Genomic DNA, 23,206 nt, shown 5'->3' on the forward strand with positions numbered 1-23,206 from the left:
AGTTTATTCCCCTAAGTTGGAAATAAGTCAGCGGAATTAAGTTGTCAGTATTTAAATGGTTATTATTTAAAATATGAAGGAGTTACCGCTACCCTTAAGCCGCGGGGCCGTTCCAGTCCAGCGGTAGACCGTCTCCCTCGCTCTGGGCGCGCGAGAGGGACGGAGGGTGCGCTGCGCAGCTCCCCTCCCCCCGCGCTCCGGAGGCTGCGCTATGGACCAGTTCCGCTTTTAGGTTATGGGCACTCGCGGAAAATCGACGCCCCGCGACGCGCGCTCTTCCGGGAGCCTCTAACCGCGGCACGCGATCCTCCCTGAAGGAGTCTCCTGCTGCAGGACCTGGTAACGTCCCACTCCCTGCCACCTGCACTGGGTAGGCACCCGCCTGCCTGCCGCCACACACGTCACACCCTGCAGCCTGCAGGCCTAACAGCACACGCACAGTACTCTCGTAGTGCATGTCACCGTGACCAGCAGCAGAGGGAACACCCCCTTGTGCGCGATACTGTTGTTGTTATTTGTCGGATACTTTGTTCCGCCTGTATCAGTACCGAATGTACCTACACCCGCTAATGTTCTCGACTACGAGTGTCACCGTGTTTCGCTGGTCACTGTGCGACATGCGACAAGCGAGTACGACTCGCCTGACGCGTTGACATCTGGTTCTTGAATCAGCGGACAATCGCTCGTGTGGCCTTAATTGTTCGATAGCATTTACAATGGAAATTATCTACATTTTTATCGACACTCATTTTAGACAGGCGGCAGTAGAGAAACTGACCAAACGTCAATGTGACAGTATTTTAGCCGTCCTGCACTCATTTCTGTACTAAGATTAATCACTTGATATTTGACATATTTACTCGGCGGAAGGGTAAGCTATTTATTTTATCGCCTTTGATATTTCATGAAGATATTAAGTATAGAATATTACTTTTACTACAATACTATTCGGGCTCACTTTGCTATTAGTAATATTATGTAATAAATAAATATAAATATATCTCTTTTAAATTATATCGGTGATAGATTTTAAGAAGAAGAAATGTATTATATTTGCTAATATGATACTAAAGGATACAGAAAATTCTTTAAAAAACATTTAAAAAACTAGTAACATTGTTAAGAATAATCGATAACCTTTGTACCTACGTGGTTCAACAAAGGAGAGATAGATTAGTTTGTCAATATTATTATGTACATTAAACGATGCTAAATTATTAATATCCTCGTATTTTTATCTCTTGGAGCTCTGCGGTGGAGGAGAAAACAGAATCTGATTCGCAGAAGCCGGGGGGCGGGAGATGAATGGAAGAGGCGTATCATATATTATAGTCAAACATAAACTCGTAGCTTGTGTTCAAGTAGATTCACACAAATACTACGTTACACTCAAATATCTTCTCTCGATAACTGACATGGTACTTGACTCATAACATGTTCGAAGAAATCAATATCTTTATGTCATGAATGAAATGTAATATAACGGTAGTCTTTCTTACCCAACTTTTTTTTATTCCAAAAATAATTTCCCTCAGGTCCTATGTCATCTTTGGGTATGCTGTGTCGTTGATCTTTTTTAGGAGAAGAAGGAGTGTCAAGAACATGGGTCTCGAAGGGCCCAGCATATCTTTTCACAGCCGAGCTGTTGAACTCAAAAACGAGTCGTAGAAACGTCCCGTTCTCATGTGATAATAATTTTCAACCGTGAATAAACTGACGTGAAATTATTATTATTTTTGAGATCTGTTGAAGGATGTGTTTCTGTATGTGATTGTAAAATTAAAAGACTGATTAGCCAATAAGTTACTACTGATAATCGTTAGAAGTAACTTACGATCTGATTGCAAATATTACAATATTAAAGGTGGCTGATAGAGGGTGATGATTAAATAATGTTTACCTAATAATAATATAATAAGTTTTAACGAAAGCCTCATTTTTGAATCATTCACTATATTTTCTAATATCGAAAATATTCTGTGTAATCTCTTTATTAATCACTCATCTCAAACATTAATATTTAGTATTTTTTTAAAGTTGTTTTACATTTTTGATGTCTATTTCTGAATTGAAACAGATTTTTTTTCCATAACTCAAGCAGAATTACCTAACTTTCCCATGACCTTTACCAGCACCTCTCAGCGAGGTGTCTACCGCCTTGGGCTGAAGAGAGCGAGTCACTACCCTCTTTAATTCACAGCCTGCAGACTTTCACGGAATTAAATAATTAACTTATTAATATCCAATCCAAAATTTATCAAGAAATTATCTAACTAATTATTTGACCCTCGTAAATCTTGTAGAACTTCAATTTTGGAACGTTCTGACAGCTCAATAACAACGCTTTATTTAGATAATATATCTTTGTTTAAAGAGCAGAACCAACAAAGCATACAAATATGTGAATATGATCTAGCAAACAATTGACGGCCGTATTGCAAAAGTAATTAGAAAAATCACACGCAACATAAATTAATTAATTATGATTGATATTATAAAATGTAAGATTCTATAAACATGACTATTATTAGAAAAAAACTGATAATTACCAGAGTAATTCACATCACATTCCACGACACAATATTTAATTGCCCAGGATGATTACAGCGCATTGGTGTTAATCGTACTCGCGCTGTCGGATCTTGTGAGTACTTTGAAATAATATTTGTATGATTTCAAAAATGGCGGCGTTTGATAATTCATGTCCAACCTTCCGAAAATCCATTCGATGTTTGTCTTTGTCGATAAACCGAGTCATTATTTATTTGTTATCGAAGGAGACTTTGAAATATCGGTTAGTATTTGTAATTCAACCAGCATTCTGGAATAGAATAGTCTTTCTAAACCCTCGTCACGAAGACAATATTGTACTGTTTTTTGGTCAAAGGCGTCAAACCACAGAAACTAAAAGAGAACTCAGAGATATAAATTGTATTTTTAAATATTGTATTAAAGTTTTGTGTATCAATTGATACCGTTTAAATTTTGCAGAATTTATAACTATTTCAATTAATAATACAAAGCATGAAAATGTTGATGTTGTTTGTTTTATCCGAACTATTGATAATCGTGTCAATGAATATTCTTGTACCGAATTATATAGTACCGAATATTTGGTCGTTCGCGGATTGAGGTGTTGTAATAAGTCATCCTCACGGCTTACCGTTTTGGTATATACATCGAGAGTTTATTAATGTTGATGTTAGATTTATTGTTTTTATGGTCATTTTGTGGTTTAACGCCTTTGACTTTGAGGCGGTCGGCACTAACAGTGCAATACATGTGTGGCGTAGGTAGCCCGGCCAGAACACCACACAGCGGACAGTAGGCGGAGTGGTTTAGAAGCGGTGGTCTGTGAAGTGGTGTAAGACAAAGTGAAGTGGACGGACATCTGTGAAGAGTGAGGATGACGGGACAGAAAAAGGGCAGCCCGCTGCCGGCCACCAAGGCGGATGGGAACACCACGTCGCCGAGGAAAGGTATGTAGACCTCATCATCCCATACCACCAACACATGGACTTCAATTATTTCCATTCAATAAGTTCATCACTAGTCTAGTGTTTTTAAACATTAAACTTTTGTATGGAAAACTAAAAGATATGTTTCCAGGTATTGATTTGTATCTAGACATCATTATCCCGTATCACCAGCACGTGAACTACAATAAGTTTTGCTACTGGTATTTTTATAATTGCCTCTTGTATTTCCAATGCATGGACAACAATTTTCCATACAATAAGTTCACAACTGGTGATTAATTTGTATGGAAAAAAATAAGGATTAGCGAACCTGAAAAAATATAATATTATATATTAACATCATCATCTCATAGCACTAACATAAATAACCTAAATAACATAATTAAATGGTCCCACGACAATGGAATTATTATTAACGCAAAAAAAACAAAATATATGCTTATACACTCTCCATATGCAAGTTGTCAGGATAAAGAACTGCATATAAAAAGTCATTCATACGATTGTTTTCACACAAAAAACCAATCTCTGCCATGTAAATGCCCAAACATAGAAAAAGTTTACCAATATACATACCTTGGTCTTACAATAGATGTCAATTTTAACTGGTCAAATCACATTGAAAATGTATGTAATAGATTAAGATCCATATTAGGGAAATTTTATCACCTAAAAAACTTTGTCAATAAAAATATATTATACTGTATATATAATGCATTAGCGGAATCAATTATAGGATACGGAGTAAATAGTTACGGATTAACGTATAAAACGTACTTAAATAAAATAGAACAATTACAAATCCGTTTCCTAAAATTGATATCGGGCAAAAAAAAATACAATTATGTGTAGGCGATTATAAAAAAATGTTTTCTTTGTGTAATGTGCTCTCTATACATAGTAGGATAGATTACCAACTAACGCTAGATGAATTCTGGAATACAGAATTCAAAAAACCTGTAAACCATAACTACCCTACTAGGCATAGAGAAGCACAAATGTTTATTATTAAAATATCGCAAAATGTATACGGAGATAGAACAAAAAGACATAAAATTCCGGAACTGTTTAACTCATTACCAGAAGATATTAAAAATGAGACATGTCATTCAAAAATAAAAACGAAAATTAGATCGTTCTACCTCCGTCAAACATAAAAACAATTAATATTGTGGTACCAAGATATCAAGTTGAAATTAAATATATTGCTATAAGCTAATAAATAGAAAAAGTGAGAGATTTCTTACAATTAAACTGATTGATCAGTTTTGTAAGATCTAAGTAAGAGAAAATAATGTACAAATAAAAAAAAACTGAATAAACACATATAAAAAAAAAAAAAAAGCACTAACGTACGGAAAAATATTATTTCCATAAGAAAGATTGGTGTTTCCAAGCTTGAACCTTTTTACATGATAAAAGCTGGCCAAATAGGTTGCCACATACAAAAATAACTTTTCAATGAACATCGGAAATAAGTCATTTACACACACGGCATAAACTGCTGTTTTGTGACATGTCATTCGAAACAACTTCTCAGTCTGTACTTTGTGCATTAAAAACATTTGAAACTGTTTTTTTATGACATTTCATTTGAAACAACGCCTCCGTCTGTACCCTGTGCATTAGAAACATTTTACACATACTCCACAAACTGTGAACATTTCATTCAAAGCAACTCCTCAGTCTGTATCTCGTGCATTAGAAACATTTTACACACACGCCACAAACTGCTGTTTTTGTGACATTTCATTCAAAGCAACTCCTCAGTCTGTATCTGGTGCATTAGAAACATTTTACACACACGCCACAAACTGCTGTTTTTGTGACATTTCATTCGAAACAACTCCTAAGTCTGTACCTTGTGCATTAGAATCATTTTAACGAGATTCTTGCTTAGGAGAGTACTTTCTGTATTGTAGAACTATTGCGGAGCAAGAGCAAAATTATTTCAAACCAGTTTAAACCGCTATCGGTTTGCACAAATAATTCAAACGTGATTTGCCTGCACTATTATGGCTTAAATTATATATAGATGCATGCAACGTACGCTGATTCTTTTTTTTTTTTTTTTTTTTTTTTTAAACTTCCGATTTAGTTGTCCGGGTTAAGTCTTCCCCAAAGGAAAAACTTAACCCTTCCACTCACTTTTCCACAAATGATCAGCTAGTCAATCAACACTATGTAAGTGCATTATATAAGTAAAATAAATACAAAACAATACAAGAACAACAACACGTCAAATCACCAGATATCAAATGGGAAAAAAAAATTCACCAAGTACCGAATATTAATAATTAATTAAGTTTTATTATATATATACAAAAGTATTAATCGTCATTTGAAAACGAATAAAACACAATCCCATTAAAAACACATACCGGTTGGTTAGTACGACTGAACTGCTGATTCATCACAACCAGTCTACGTGAGTAATATATTTATCGTCTACAGTAACCACATCTACGGGCCAATTCGTGGAAAATTCCCAAATTTTTCAAGATTTGGGTTTTTTTCGGGGAGAACCTTTGAGAGAAAATTCGGAGATTCTGGACATTTCAAAATTTTCAAAAAAATCTTTTTTTTAAGACTGAACGGAAGAGAAAATCCAAAAATGACTTGATTATAAAAAAATAATTCCTGATTTCAATCGATTTTGTTTCATTTTGGACGTAAATGAGTTTGTGGGGAATTTAAATGTGCATTCATCTCTTGTGGGTATTTTTGAACATGTGCATTGGCAACTATGGTTCACATTCACCTTTTGACCGATAGAAATGTTTAATGCAGGTAAATTGTTTATCAGGTACAGTCATGGATGCATTTTTGCACTTTGGTTCAATACGATGACATTGGTGACGAGATGCTAAAATATTACCTAGTGTTCTTCAATGTTAAAGGCGGGTAATCTTAACAGTAAAAACGTCTCGACACCCATACAAAATACGAGTACGGCACCGATTGATAAAAAACTCGGCTTTTTGAAACTAGTAACTTCTGACGTCACGGGTCACGTCCGTAGATTTGATGTTTTTCGGGAGTCCCGAAAAATTAAAACTTTGAAAATTATTTCAACTATTAAAACTAACTATAACAAAAAAACATGCACTGTTATTTGAATTGAATTAGGTGGTCATTATTGATTAAAATTGAACTGGAGTTCCTTATTGTATAAGCAGGGAAACCAAATTCTGGCCTTAAAGTGTAAGGTCCGGTTTAAACGGGGGAGGAAAGACAAAGAAAAAAATGCCGGTAGCTCGTTTCGTATGCATCCCGCTTCATACAATTAATAATGAGTCGGAGAAACGTCTGCCAACACGTGCTGCCAAAAAGATAAAGATAAGTAAAAAATGTCCGGTTCTTGCCCGCCGAGTTTCTCCCTGAAGCACCGGACTAGAAAATACTGTATCTATATTGGTATTAACCTTTTTGGTTTGAAAATATCATTGATAATTTACCCCTTATTCGGGAACTTACCGTGTAAATGGGATAAAGGAGTCCACATTATTTCGATTTTAAAATGTTTTTTAACTTTTGACTTGAGAAATTGGTTGATTTAACAAGGCCCTCGGCTATTCTTATACTTCTATCTCAATATGACATAGATGATCATTGTTTTTAGGAATCTTTAGCTTTCGGAAGACACTTGTCCATTATTAGTTTTTTAATGATAAACTAATGTTTATAAGACAAGGTTTTTTATGCATAGCACAAAAGATATAAAATTATTATAAGCAATTATTATTCACCTGAAATATCCATTCAAATCAAAAATATCTCCTATCTTCACTCAGGAGATATTTTCAATTTGTATGGATATTTATGTATAAAAAACCTGGTCTTATAAACATCAGTTATTCAAAAAATAATAATATTTGACAAGTCAAAATATTTCACCAACAAATGTGGATATGATGGATATAATATAGTGGTAAATTTAGCACTAACAAAGCCTTTCCGACAAAAATAAAGTTGGTTGTTTACAGGTGAAAAAATATAATAAGCAGTAATTGTTGATTGAAGTACTAGTACATATTGCATTATTTGGCGTGTTGGGAATAAGTCGACGTAGCTCAGTGGATCAGATTACCTGATCGGACATCAGAAGGTGCGAGTTCAATTCCCGTCGGCGGCATTTATTTTTACCCGGGAGATATTTTCAATTTGTATGGATATTTCAGGCGATTAATTAATGCTCATAATAATTTGACACCTGTCCATATTGATCGATTTAATGAACGCCTTAGAGACAAAACTTGATTCTCGGATTGCATACTTATTTGCTGTTTACTGAATAAATTAAACAGAATTGGGAACTCGACGAATCGAGTCGAACACGCCGCATAATGCCAGTAATCAGCGCTAACAATTGACGAGTAGCGAATCCTACAATCAGCACAATTCCAGTATATTCCATCGATATGAGGTACCTATTTTTAGTAGTAGGTACGTGAAATACCAGATATTTGTAAAAGGCGCCTTTTTTATTGCTGTAAAGCTTAAATTTGATTTTAATGTTTTATTTATCACATAATAATAATACAGTACAAAGCATAATATAATACGAACTAAAAAACATTAGAAATGAACGAAGAGAATGATAGGTAAAAGTACACCTGAATAAAGCAATGATAGATTGCGCAAAAACATACATGTATAATGATTTCTGAACATGGTTTTGATGAAATATGTAAGTATATGATTCGTGCAATATCATAAGTTTTTTTAGTTACAGTGTAGTCCTGTCCCGATAAATACGAGGCTATATACAAAAGTAGTCATACATTATCCAAAGCAACACTATTGCTATATCGTGTACAGTGCTTTTTAATTTTATTTTAATTAAAAATATACAATTTTTATAACGCAAAAACCAAATATTTTGTTGAATGTCACCAAAACAACATACAAATAAAAAAAAACTGTTGTGTTCTATAAAATAAATTCTAACGTTTTCATTCATAGCTTTGAAAATCACCAGCCTCCATTTCTTTCATTCGATGCTTTCAAGAAACTTATGCGAAACGGTTGAACAAATAATTTGTTTTCAAACAAAATTAATTTTCATTGTATTCGTCGCGTAGCTTAAATAGGAGAGCGATGAAGGACAATCCATCTTCCTCATTCACGGCCAGGCGTAGTCAAGTAGCGACGGCTCGGGCCTCGGGTGGAGAAACCTTCCCTACCACCCTACCCTACCAACCAATGAAGCGATAGGGTAGAGCAGGCATATAAAGATGTGGCCCGCGAACCCTACAGATTAGACTAGAAATCATATATAATGCTCGATTTCTATGTTTTTTTTGTTAATCTGACAAAATGAAACTGATTCTCTCATTATCGCCTAGCTAGATAACAAAAAATCACAACTCACATTGCTGTATAGAAAAAGGAAGAAGACAAGAAGTACCTTTTGGGCGTTTTTCGTGATCCAAATATTTTCCTAATCAAGGCTTAAATTTTTAATACAAAACTGTATTAATGATATTCGACGTCAGGCGAGTGTAAGTGAGACGGAGCGCTGGCCCTTTGGGCTAAATGGAATATTTGTTTCCATTAAAATTTGGATGGAAGGCACTTCTAGTGGTAGCGTGAAATGGCTTTAACCCTATTTAGAGACCAGATACTTTCCAATATTTTCTCTCCCATCACACTTCCCTTCCACTCCCTTCAGCCTCTAATAAGGGCAGATACGGTTCTTGTGTGGTATTCAATAATTATTGAAAAATTAAAACAGGTAACAATTTTTTTCTTTATCATTCTATTCTACTTCAAGTATCTCTATCATCTGAAATACTTGAAATAAATGAATTTGTTAGTAGCCGAGAGGACACATACGTCGGTACCACTGAATAGATATTGTAGACTAGAAATGCCTTCCAATCAAAGCCAATGTCACCACTAATTAAGTATCTTTTGAGTACGTGATCTGTCTGTCATCGTACTATATCGCCATCCCATTTGATCGATTTGAAAATTTGAGAAATTAACGCAATCAAAGAATGGGTAGAATTTTGGATTACACAGTCCTCGCGGGTTTAATCCTCTACTAACTAAATCTTCAGGGGCTGTATCATCTTCGATGATGTTTTGTGATGTACGTAAAAACGACCCGTTCTTGTGGGACACATATCAACCGGGCACAAATATTGGGCGCGCTTACGCCCAGCTTCTGAAGTCTAACCTGACTCTAGCTTCGATGTCAAATATCGCCTGGTTATATCGCCAGGCAATGTTTATCTTTCTTTAAAAAAATAACTAAAAACTGTGCAGCTTGATTATTTCATTAAAGATTTATTTTACTTTTACTGACATGCTTTTGAATAAAAAACACTTTTCAAGATTGAATCTAACCCGCCCTGTGCTAAAGGCTGTAGGTCAATGAGAAGGGATGTTCTGCCATAGATTGGTTGTGCATACAAAGCAGCCTGGGTACGGTGGAATGGACAGATTGGACAAGAAACTCTCGCAGTTGAGATATAACCAACTGTTTATATATTCCCGCAGAATCCTGGAAGATTAATGGAGGATGTGCAGAGATAATATTATAGATTTATCTTAAATCTATAGGAAACCCTTCCTAACTCAATTAGTTTTGTACGCGTTTCGCATACAAATGCTGTATCATATTTAGGTACTCGTCATATTTTTGTGATATAACAATATGTATCTTCTCAAAGGAAGAGTTATCTAACAAGTTACTTTATAGATTTATATTCTGAAAAATCGCAAATAAATCTATTCAATGCCCAAAGCAGGAAAAACACTCGAGCGGTGAGTTCTTGCGTCATAAAACTTGCTTGTCATACAACAGCTTTTATCTGTAATGAATAAAATAAATTGGATATAATGACTCTATTGAAACTCTCAGAAAGAAGAATAAGCACAGAATTAATACTGTTACAAAGAATACTACATTTTAAAATTGACTGTCCCGAATTACTTCAATTTATCAATATCCATGTTCCCAAAAAATCATGCCGAAATTGATTACCTTTTTACATCAATAACACTAGGACACGAGCTTACCAGAATTTTCCGATTCCAATATTCCAAAATATTGTGATCTGGGTGATATATTTCATCTTAAAACTAATCAGTATAAATGTTGTATATTCTATCGCTTTTATTCTTCTAGACACAAATAGACCTATGTACCCATATAACTTCTCCGCTTCTACTATTTTATTTTGTTGAATCTTTTAAATTCAATTATATGCGTGAGGATTCATTTTTGCCATTATGTTTACATTCTTCTTTATTTTATTAATTTTTAAGTGTTTACTCTGATACAAAATGCTTGAATTTTTTTTTTAAGAAAAGCCCACTAGGGCGTGTACTAAATAAATAAATAAATAATATATTTTTATTATTGTAGAAAGCAATCACTTTGTGGTTTGACATATTTAATAAAATAAAATACTTTTTTGTTTTAAAACCACGATATTTATTAATTTAAGAAGGTTCTTAAATTAATAAATATCGTGGTTTTAAAACAAAAAAGTATTTTATTTTATTAAATATATTTTTAGTAGTTTACACATATTTTTTAAATAGTAATTAACAATTTTATTTTAATTCAACTCAAACACAACGACATAAAAAACTCAAATTAATAAAAAGTATTTATTGATATTCATAATGTAAACGGATTCGTAGTAAAGATTAATCGAAAACACTGATTACGCATACTCAGCCTAAAAGGCCATAAATAGTACCACACGTAAGTCGATCGCTTATGGTTAGTTTGTATGTAATTAATGAAGAGCTGTAGTGCCACGCGATTCGCTACGCGCTGTGTACGAGGAACTTTCGGTCCAGCTCGTCAGCGCAACATCGTTGGTCGACCGTTGGTACGCGTGGTAATATCCAGCCTTAACGAAGACACGATTTGGATATTTACGTGAAGGAATAAATCATTGATTTAAACTGAATGTGAATCACAAAGAATCGAAATTTGTCTCAATCTTATAGTACACTACCTGCTTTAAAAACACTAAAATATTTGGTTTTAACAATAGAACTCGCATTTAAAAAGTAATTTTCTCATTTAATAAATCAATATCGAAATTTTCTTCGAAACATAAGACGTGTAAAACATAGGGCGTGTAATAAATAAATAATGATTGCACTTTAAACATTGAAATATCTGTCAATTAAAATATCCATTAAAGTATAAAACAACCTTCCACGTAGCATCAAACAAATAACCGACATACTTAAATTTAAATCATCACTAAACACATTTATTTTAAACAAATGTCACTACACCTTAAATGAATACCTTACATAAATTAAATACCACTGTTTTTTTTTTATTTTTATTTACATACATTTATTAACATGTAATTGTTGGGTTATGTAATATAATGTGTATTTGTTGGGTTAACTGGAAGAAATAGGATGTAACCTATAAGCCATACCTTTTGTACTCTGCATTTTTGTGCAATAAATATATTTTTATAATTTTGTCAAAAAAAAAGAAAAGATGCAATATTTATTAAGTTTAAATTTTTTTTTAGTTTCGGCATTACCCGTATCATTATCATAATCAGAGCACATAGTGTAAAAATATTTATAAATCTATATTACTTTATTAAGAAACAATACCTTTGTAAAAAATGAATATATCGATCTCACCACTAACCATAGACTAAACTAACTATTATCAACTTATGGCTAACAGATTGCATACACCGATTCATCGATCAACCTGTCCGGTGGTATGACCGTACAGGTACGGTGAGAAAAAAAATCCTCGTAAGGAGTATGACCGTACCCGTACGGTTGCGCCTAAAATTAATTAATCATTGAATTTCTTCCAGAAAACCGATAGTTACTGCCATCTAGGGACAATTTGTCATAACTTGCAAAAGTTTTTAGCGATTTAGGTACATTACCAACGGAGTTATTCACAATTAAAATATTTCGTGACGTCACCGTCTGGTAGTCGGTGGTAAACAACATTTTTATTGCGAGCGACGTCTTTTGTGAAGTGAAATTTGTGGTTTTTGTTTGTTTTTACACTGAATAACCTAATCATCTTGCATTAAAAATTAACCTCACGTGTTTGGATGTGAATATTTATTACATATATTGTACTTACAGTGTTTGTTTTCAGTTTGAATACAGTTTTTGACAGTTTGAACAAAATTCAATAGTGAATCTGAGTGCTGTGAACTATTTGAAATATTATTTGTTATACTGTTATTATCATTGACATTTTATTATTTTAGGTTATTAATAATTTGGACAGTGTTTTACTGTGATTTGACTTTGTGATTCGTATTGATAACTTGTTCAATTTAATATTTTACTTTTATAAAAATGGTTAACCCTTTGAATGGACAAGACATTGCTGATATTTTAATCGAAAGTAAAGATGAAGATGTTTACGAGGATCTTCATGATTTGCCAATACATTCGAATAGCTCATCCGACGAATCTGATACATCTGATGAGGATGAAACTCTCCCTAATTGTTCAACATCCAAAAAGAGAAACGTTGATCATCGTAAATGGGATCAGGGTAAGTTTACGCCCATTATTCATGAATTCGATTCAACTAACTGAAATGAAGTCTTTGAATTCGAACAATCTCATGGCGCTGAAATGGCAGGATAAAAGGGATGTACTTATGCTTAGTAACATACATACAGATGCAATGATTGTTACTGATAAAATTGACTTCCCCACGGGAGAAAATAAAATAAAAACCAGAGGTAGTTTTAGATTATACCAAGAATATGGGAGCTGTTGACAAAGTGGACCGCATATTGGGCTTCGCAAGTAGTTTCAGGAAGTCTCTAAAATGGTATAAGAAAATTTTCTTCAGATTGATGAAAACGCAAAAGGTTTTATCATTTAACGAATTCCGGGAAAACTTAGTGTCTCAAATGATCGAAAAATATCACACGCCAAGGCCGGCATCATCTGGAGGAAGGAGAGTAGTGAATCAACCAACTCGCCTTTTAGGAAAACATTTTCTCCGTCTTGTACCAGAAACTGCAGCCCAAGGAAAGCGAACTCAACGACATTGCCATGTGTGTAGACATACAGCAGTTCAAGCTCAAAAAAGAAGTGACACGAAATATATGTGCACCGACTGCAATCTTGCATTTTGCGTATATCCATGTTTCGAAGACTACCATACGAAAAAGCAGTATTAGTTAGTGAATAAAATTTTATTCCTAAGACAGTGTACATAATAATTAGATTAGTGTTTTTGTTATCGTAATTATTGACTGCATATACATTGTGTACCTATGTTGAATTTTTATAATGAAAATACAATAGTGTAAATAATAATACGTATATGTAAGTGTGTGAAAAAAGTTGTTCTTCCCCCCTTGATACCCTTGGCATCATTAAAATTGTGGTAAGTGAATCTGATTTTTATTAAGTAAAAACAAAAATCTGCTCCGATTTCTATGGTTGGCGATTTCTGCAAAATTATTTTTATTTTTTCCTTCTAAATAGCTTAGTATTTGTTTTTTCGTGCTAGTTTCTAAGGATTTTTTTACTATTTTTTTATACTCTACGAGGTGGCATTTATTTTTTTCTATATTTTGATTGTTGATAAAACTCACTCCAGCGGGACCGTTTTTTTTCCAGAAACTCACCACCGGACAGGTTAAGAAACAATACCTTTGTAAAAAATGAATATATCGATCTCACCACTAACCATAGACTAAACTAACTATTATCAACTTATCACCGATTCATCGATCACTAATACAAAACTATATGTACAATACATTGGATCAACGAACGTGATTCTGCTAATGGACAAATATTACAATTTATTTACATTCCGTATAGGCAGATAATATAGATACTGGACAATATTTTCCTGGTAGGTCTATTGCGATGTATACAAAGTTATAGAATTTTCTACGTAACTCTTTCATTACAAAGTTTTAAAATATTTCTCATTGGACACTTGAAAAAAATATATCTACCAATTTGTTCACAAAGTTATCGGAGTTAAAAAAAAATCCTTTTTCGCATAATAAATGTGGAGAAATACAATTTTTTTCAAGCCTTCCACGAATCTGTTTGATTTTCACTTTTCGATCTACCGTGTTGACATCATTTGGAAGAGGCCCCAGGTACATGGCTATATCTTCACCTTAAATAGATCAAGAACTCTTTGTGCATTGGCCGGATCATAATAGGGTTGTGGGCGAGGTTCCTCAAAGCCATATGTAAAACTTGTAGCCGACCACTCCTGCTTTCATGTCGTAACTTTAAGAGTAAAAAATAAAACTCAAAAGATGTCTGGTGATCCTTCTTCGATGCCTTATTTGATCCGTACGCTTCCCGCGTAATGTTTAGCCTTTGATACAATAAACGGTAGATGTCCGTTTAAAGTTCAATTTTCTATTTAATTTGCAAAGTTTCAAACTTGTCAGCTTAGCCTAACCTAACCCAATTTAACCTACCCCAACCTGACCTTAACTAATCCAACAAAATCTATTTTCAATTATGTGAAATCCGCACAAGAGTTCCAACAAGCCATTGAGACTATGGCATCCCCAATTGGGGTATGTTGTTACGCTGGAGATATTGGGAGGGGCATTAAACGGGAAGAGGAAGGTGGGAAAGCACTTGGCAATTCCGATCTGGTTACCAAATAAGGCTTAGTAATAAAAATAATATTATGATGATTTGTATAACGCCGGTTTTGTGCAAAATCACCTCAAAGGCGCTGTAAAAATATATTATACATTTCTACAACGATCTACGTCATCACTTAGTATATATGGAGATAATACACAGTACCATACTTACTTGTTAATCACTTGAGATTAACACTTAATTAACATTACCTAATTGTTTATTAGCGAAATTTAGATTGCGGATTTATGACATAATTGGAAAATTGGACATTATTGGACTTTGCGGTATTTATTTTAATAATGTATATTTAGGTTCTTTAATGAGCGTGTTTAGGAAAGTAAAAGCAAATTTTATGCTAAATGTGATTCGTCCCTCGGTATAAGACAGATTTGGAATAATGTAAATCCAATAAGAAAAGTGTGATTAGGACGTATTATAGGTAATACAAGAATTCTACTAACAAGAATGGTATATTTAATTTAAGGGTATGATAGCTTAAAAGGGTAAGTTTTTAGTTTAGACCTGAATTATGTTGAACTTGTTATGGATCTTAGTTCCTGGGAAAGTTTATTCTAAGCCTTCGGCCCAGATGCTCCGAAAGCGCGATCACCAAACTTATAATTTGGCTTGCGCTTAGGTTCCATCAGTCTGCCTACAGCTGATGATGTTGCTGATATAAGAGTTGACTGCCTCAGACCAGTGTTTTCCGGGATGCATAGTTCAGAGATTTAGGGTGGGGCCATTTCATTGATGGATTTAAACACCATCCAGCACAATTTGTACTGGATTCTTTCAAGGCACTTGGCCAGTGGAGGTTACGAAGGTGTTCTGAAATGAGCGGATATATAGAACCCCCAGTTGTGAGCCGTGCTGCTGCATTAAACACTGATTGAAATTTGTCAATTTGATATTTTGGAAGGCTGGTGGCATAAAAGCCTCTCCACTGATCGAGATGTGAGCGGATAACTCATCAAAATATTCCAAGCAACGTTTCGATTATGTTTGGCGGTCTTTCACCAGGGCGATACTGAGAGTATGGAACGTGCCACAAATTTACTATACGAAACTATACTTTATGTTAAAATTTATAAATCTATTGTGAAATAATCATAATGATAATAATTATTCAAATAAAAATTTCTTTTACTTTTTGTTATTATTCATTTAAAAAAATTTATAGTGGATTAATTTTTTATGGTTATTTTAACCTCCATTCTAGCGATGCCGCTGTGTTATGGCTGGTGAAGTTTACAGATTGAAAATTTTCATAATATTATTAAATTATACAATTCAAATTTAGTTATAAATATTTAATATGATAATTTAAATAAGAAAGTTTGATAAGGAATGTAAGAAATGTATGAAAGGAGGTTAGTTGGTTAGAGTGTAGACTGAATGGGTGTTAGATGACTTATATTGCAAATATCCATAGAGTTATTTGTATTTTGAAAGTATAGAGTTGGGTTTAGTAAGAAATTTATACTCGTACTTTGTGGAGTCACCATGTTTAAAATTCTATACATGTAAATGTGTAAAACTTTAAACATTGATAAATAATAAGTAAGACCTATGACTGAAGAGCACAGGAAAAAAGGCTGACTTATTTGTGTTCACTTATTTGTATTTAAAAAACTTATAGATGTTGTCTTAAGACGAGAAAATACCCTAAAATAAAGCCAGAATCTTAACGACGTAAGTGAAGCAGCCATACACGAAAATATACGACGCGCGGCCCCAATGTATTGGACAGACCTACGGTTGAATTTGCCCTATCAAATCTCTAAAATAAAGTGGGATTCTCAACGATATAAGTGTGAAGTGGTGTAAAAACAATATTCGGCGCGCGGTACGGCGTAATGGACGAAGCTACGGTCGACTTTGCCCTAGCAGGCCTAGAAAATCGATCTTTCCGTTGGGTTTATTTTAATTATTTCTGATAGACGCATTACTAAAATCTAATTTTTTTCTAAAGCGATCCCTCGGAAAATTACTAATTCACCGTCTAAAAAATGAAATCCGGTGCTTAAAGCTAATTTTATAGATGGAAAACGGTTTAAACCATTCAACACATCCGTAGGATGTTAAAAATTCGTATTATTTAGTTAGAAGACTCAAAAATGTATAGTTTGGATGTTGGCTGTCAAATGAATACACCTATATAATAGCTAAGTCCTTTTTGAAGCCTGAATATGAAGACAGTAAATATTATAGATAGAAGTCAGAAATATAATATGCTTACGGTTTGATACATGATTTAGTTTTAATCAGAAAAAATACTATTACAGTGTTATCATAACCTAATGTTAGGGGGACAAGAAGTGCTCACTCGTGTTTGCACGATGATTTCAAGGAATAAATGAATTCAAGGAATAAATAATTATTACTAGGAATTAGATAAAGGTGGTAAATCTCTTGAATTTTGTTCCGATGTTTCTAGTATCTGACTTCTAGCAAAACCTCCCATACAATTGTCTGGAAATAAGCGACATTTATCAATGTCACCGGCAGACCGTCAAATGAAAGAATGCTTTCATCAACTTTAATAAATATCTTCATTTTCCGTGATATCTTAAATCTTGCAATTTATTTCCACGTTGCTTTGTTCTTTAAAAATATTCCCTAGTCTTTATTCAGCAAAGAGTTGGTGAGAAGGTTTTGTGAAAGAAATAAATAGAAGTTCTTTATTCACTGGCTCTTGGGAGATAAATTTAATTTGAAAGTGGGTAGCTATGGGACGTCTAGAGACGTAACTAATAATTAGTTTCATGGGCTTTGTTTCTTGTATTTTAATTTAAAGGGAATATAGACCAATATAGTTTAATGTCATATAGTAGGTATTCTTTTTAGTCTAATAATAATAATCTTTTTTGATTTAACACTAGCGCCGACCCGTAAAAATCATGGGATAGAATTCTTGACAAATCAGTTCCAATTTTGAAAATGACAAAAAAAAATCTATTAACAATATTATATTATAGGTAAGTATTTTATCACTTGTCTGAATTCTTCACACAATCCACTCCAATTTTGAAAATGAGACTTAAATTCAAAGTTAATTTGCGTTCATTGAACAAGAGTTACGTATGACGATTGATCGATCGATCGATGATTTTTGAAGATGATACTGAAATATTGTTAATGATTGAGAACGAAAAGAAATTAGAAAAATCTGCTTACGGTTTGTGAAAAACTCTCGTCGAATTATTTTAATAACCAAATTCTTTTGCACAATTAGAAATAATTAAAATATTCCATAAAGCATGGCAATTAATTTGAATAAGAAAGGGTATACTGAAAATTAACAAAAATGGCTTTGCCACTGCCATATTGGACATTGACAAATGTAATTATAAAAACGCGGGCAATTTTGTTTGGTCCAGAAGTAGCGGAAACATTTTGATTCGACAATTTTAGTCAAACAATGCGAAAAATACATTTCCTTTGAGAAATGTTGGCGATTTAAAATTCATTTTAATTTCGTTCTCGTTTTTGCACTTTTTCACAGCATCATTTTTTATGGACTGTGCTACATTGCCTCCTATAAACGATCCCTAAGGTTTTGTTTTTTAGGTTTCAACGAATTTTTACGTCTACTGAGAGCAAGTAATTTCCTCGACTAATATATTTGAAGTAGTTTTTTTACCTATTACACTACAGTCCTGTAGGACCGCCAAAGGCAAATGTCTTTGCCGAAGTTCAAAATATACAATTCATTTTCGAATTTCGATTCGGAAAGAGTCTGGAAATGTCTTGCTTATTTTAAAGTTTTAAAAGTCTCTCAATTTTTTGAAGTGAAACTTCTTTACGCGCATTATGCATTTTCGAGGACCGGAGTAAAACCGACTCATGACCGTCACGAAAAACCGTGATCATTTTGCTATAGGAGCCTAGCTAATATTATATACCTAGTTTAGGTCACTCTCCAAACTCAGCTTCGCGGTCTAGAGGCAGAGCGCCCGATTGTCGTCGTGAAGAACCGAGGTTCGATCCCCGCCTTAAGTAATTTTTTTTTTCTTTTTGTGATTTTTTTAATACGAGGAAAAGTGATAAAATTCTCTCGTTCTGCGACTTTTAGATATTTTGACTATATGATATTTTGGTCGAAATATAGCTTACAAATCGAGCCGGTAGAGTCACTCGGTATTTTGATTAATTATTTTTATTTTGAATCATTAAAATTACTAATCAAGGCCGATAACGCGACTAATTACCCTCGCAAACGTGCGGGACAAGTTTTTTTAGTAAAAAACACAGCCGTAAGTGAGTTTTTCAAAATTTAGAAATGTTTTTCAAATTCAGACTCTATACGGGTTAAAACGAGACTGTTAAAACACGATAGATCTTTTCCAAAACGGACAAATATACGGAAATATTTTGAAAAACGACAGATATGACTTCACATTGCCGATATATCTTCGATTCGACCCTATATAAAGCGTTAACGAGACGTTATGTGATATTATTCATTTGTCGTGTTTGAAAACGAAAATTTTCGCGAGACAAGTCAATTGAGGAGTACACGTTGTATACGCGGTTCTCGTCGCGCGAGATACCTCTCCTCGCGGTCTAGAGGCAGAGCGTTCGACACTCGTTATGCAGGACCTGGGTTCGAATCCCATATTTTTATAACTTTTTTTTTTTTTTTATCACATGCTACTTATAAATATGTCAATATTAGGAATCTAGTTAAACGTTCATTTGTTAAAAACACGCCTATAAATAAATTTATGCTTTTTAAAACTATAATGTAAGGCATTCTGAATAATAATAATATGAAATGAAAAGAGAGAGAAAAGAATACTAAAAGTTTCACTTCCGTCGTGCGTAGGCTTGCCACACACTGTATTTTTTTCTCTACTTTACAAATTTTGTATGAACGCTAACCCGAATTGCATTGGAATACATATTATTTAAATTTTATTTTCTTCAGATAAACAAGGTTAAAAACAGCAAAAATTATTTTTTGTGTAGATTTTTTTCCAGAAGAACATGGTTTACATACCTATATAACTGTATAAGTATATCAGCATACTTTAGTGAAGCTCTGCAAGCATACTACCGTTTTCTTATCCTTGTCAAGCCTTATCTAAAATTGCTTCCCCTCCTGAATTATATCAAAATTCATATCTTCCGAGTCTGAACTTGACTCCAATCTTCCATATAATTATAAAATTAGCCCACTATATAAATTCGCCTTCCCTCTCTCCATATTGGCCTAGAATGAAATGGTGGCCTAGAATACATTTGAAGGGTGAAAGCCAGAAATATTGAGAAACAAATACAAGAATGGGTGTTTTATTATTTTTTAATGTGAAAAACTCATTGTTTTTCCGGTATCTTTTAAATTTTCATCATAACGTGAGCGGTTTTATAGGCAGCCACTAAAAATCAAATGTTTTAATTCAATCTATTGCTATTATTGCTCCAAAAATGTATAATTCTTTATGTACAACCTTTAAAAGGGACACGTGTGTAAACCTTCAATCTTTTAAAAAGTACATCAAATCTTGGCTAAAAAACACTGAACTAGATATTTTTTTCTTATAAGTTTTAGCAAAGCTATCTGTAACATTTATATCCATGTAGAGATTATTTTTTATTATTTCACATACATAAAAAACAGCGGATATATTTTATTGTTTGTAATGCTTTGTCTGCTAATTCACTTTTTAAGATGTCTTCTATAAAAACTAGTATTTACCTTATTTTTTGTGTTATTATAAAACTTTTGCATATTTCATGATTTAGTTTCTTGTATTGCATCTCTACAGTAACTCTTTTAAAATAACTTAAATTTATATTTGATATTGTATCTCCACTTAAACCATATAAGATAAAAATACTTATAATACCCACACTCAGGCTTCGCCCTCGTGGGATTTTTTATTAATTATATACATTTATTTCAATATTTTTTATACATTTTTCAATATTTTATGTAACAATGAATGTATAAAAAAAAATTCAATAATAAAAAAATAAAAAAATAAAAAAAATAAAATCTCCCATGGAGGCAGGGCTGAAGCTAAGCAATGTAGGACAAATCATTAATATTCCCAATAGGTTTCCGTTGAAACAAGTTGACAAGTTCCAGGCATCGATGTATATCTTTGGTCGATGGTTCCATGGGTTGAATTTTTTAGCAAGGCAGATTATTTATCAGATGGAGCGCCATGCCGAGGGCTGCGACTGTACAACTCAGCGATAAAGATAGCTGAACCAAATATCAAAATTAAGTGAATAATTTATTATAACCACCATTACGTCACCTTCTTACTCTGGCGGTCTAACGTATTGGAGTCTGACTATCAAGATGGCAATCATCACAACAATTCTGAAAAACGTACTCTTAAAAGTAACGTAGATTTCTAAGCCATGAAGTGCCTTACGAAGTCTTCTGTCAATCATCCCCTGGATTATAGGATATTCTTGTACTTTACGTTGCATATATTACATCTACAGGAGGTCCCGAAGAAAATAATTTCCCTCACGGCCTGTGTCTTCTTTGGGGAACTGTGTGGAAATTCTTTTGAGTAAAGAAAGGAGTAAACCTGTGTTTTGAAAACACCTATGTTGTAGAAAGGAGGAAACACAGAGGCCGGTTGTACTTAAGGACGAGTCGTAAAAAGACAGACCTGTTCTCATGTGACAAATGTCAACCATGTACAAATGTTAACATAAGTATCATTGAATCGCTGATAACCCTGAATTGTTGATGCCAAGTTGCGATGCCTACTCAGCTATTCCAAGTACAATTAATTTTGTGGGTAACAATAATCTCACTACTGACTATTATCATAGACACCTCATACTACGATTTATGTCAGGTCTTATACAAGCCTAGTATAAATTAGTTCAACTATTGTTACACTGGTATATTTTTTTTTGAATTATGCATTATCTTACTGCACTTATATCATAATATAACTTATATTATAACTGCATCACTTGCAATAGTGTTTTTGTGTAAACATTAATTGTTCTTTAATTTGTTGCTATTATTATCCTGTTTACCACTGCACGCTTGTAATTCGATTATCACTGTATTGTAAAAAACAATTTACGGCGTTTTAAAAAAAATATTATGTTAAGCGCTCGTTGGCGTGTTTCCAAACTTTTTACTAAAAGACGCTTATTCCTCAGAACATCTTCCATTAAAATACCGGTAGTTTCAAAATCAAATACCTACTACTCTTTTTAGTATAAAACCTGAAAGAGGTGATGCAAGCATGTGAATAGAATAGATAAAATACTCATAAAATACTGTCCGCAATTCGAGAGGGAAGATGTCCCGGATAAAATACGGGATAAACGATGCAGATACGGTGCGAGGTCAGACTAGACCTGGGAAAGAACTAGTCCCTGGAGTAACGTTAACTAGGGTTACCCCTTGCACCATAATACCAGAAAAGGGGATATAAATTTAGTGTGATGATGATAAATAATATATTGTAGTCAAGTACCGTCACCGCAGCATTTTGGTCATTGACATTCTTAATTTACATTGTAGCAACACTGAATCAACTTTAATGATATATTATATACATGCGACAGCACAAATCTCCGTGCATTTCTTTCTACGGGTGTTTTTGGCTGGGTGACACTTATATGTAAAATGTATGAATTATATTTAGAAATAACCCCAAATTATTTATATTTATAAAGATTCAATAGTACGTACCCGAAGTATTTTAACCAGCGATGCTTTGCCTAATGCTACAAATCGCACGGATCACGTGATACGCTCTTTATCTCGTATGTTACTATGCTGCTGGAATGAGACGGGGTGCGTATCACGTGACCTGCTAGGCTCTACCCAACTATCCAGTGGCGAGAAGAGGTGGAATTTTTTATTTATTGAAAAAATATTCCTTTCGTTGTACAGCAAAACTCCAAATTTGCTCAGGAATCTATCGTTAAAATCCTCCGGGTACATGCAGTGTATGTGTTTACATCCTGAACATATATTTCGCTAGATCTTGAGCCATAAAATAAACAAGCGACAGAAAAACACATAAGCTGGCGACAAAAACCGGCACTGAAATAAACGACTAAAATCAGCGGCAAAAATAAGCTACCAAAATCATCGACAAAAATCACAATTC

At 33.7% G+C, this 23,206-nt stretch overlaps 1 protein-coding gene across 5 annotated transcripts in view; it reads left to right on the forward strand.

Moving 5' to 3' along the window:
- The first annotated feature begins 235 nt into the window (after positions 1 to 235).
- kcc (solute carrier family 12 member kcc) overlaps positions 236 to 23,206 on the forward strand; it is a 61,894-nt gene continuing 38,923 nt past the window's right edge. For 3 of the 5 annotated variants that reach the window (XM_089650538.1, XM_089650527.1, XM_089650542.1), the window contains exons 1-2: positions 236 to 339; positions 3,294 to 3,479. In XM_089650538.1, the coding sequence (XP_089506664.1) occupies positions 3,407 to 3,479 (73 nt within the window). In that variant the 5' untranslated portion in view covers positions 236 to 339; positions 3,294 to 3,406. Of the gene's footprint in view, positions 340 to 422; positions 872 to 3,255; positions 3,480 to 23,206 lie in introns of those variants that run through there. The other 2 variants (XM_089650534.1, XM_089650533.1) reach the window with 2 other exon arrangements.

Source organism: Hesperophylax consimilis, chromosome 3 (assembly GCF_061612785.1).
Source record: "Hesperophylax consimilis isolate HC1 chromosome 3, BYU_Hcon_1.0, whole genome shotgun sequence".
NCBI lineage: Eukaryota > Metazoa > Arthropoda > Insecta > Trichoptera > Limnephilidae > Hesperophylax > Hesperophylax consimilis.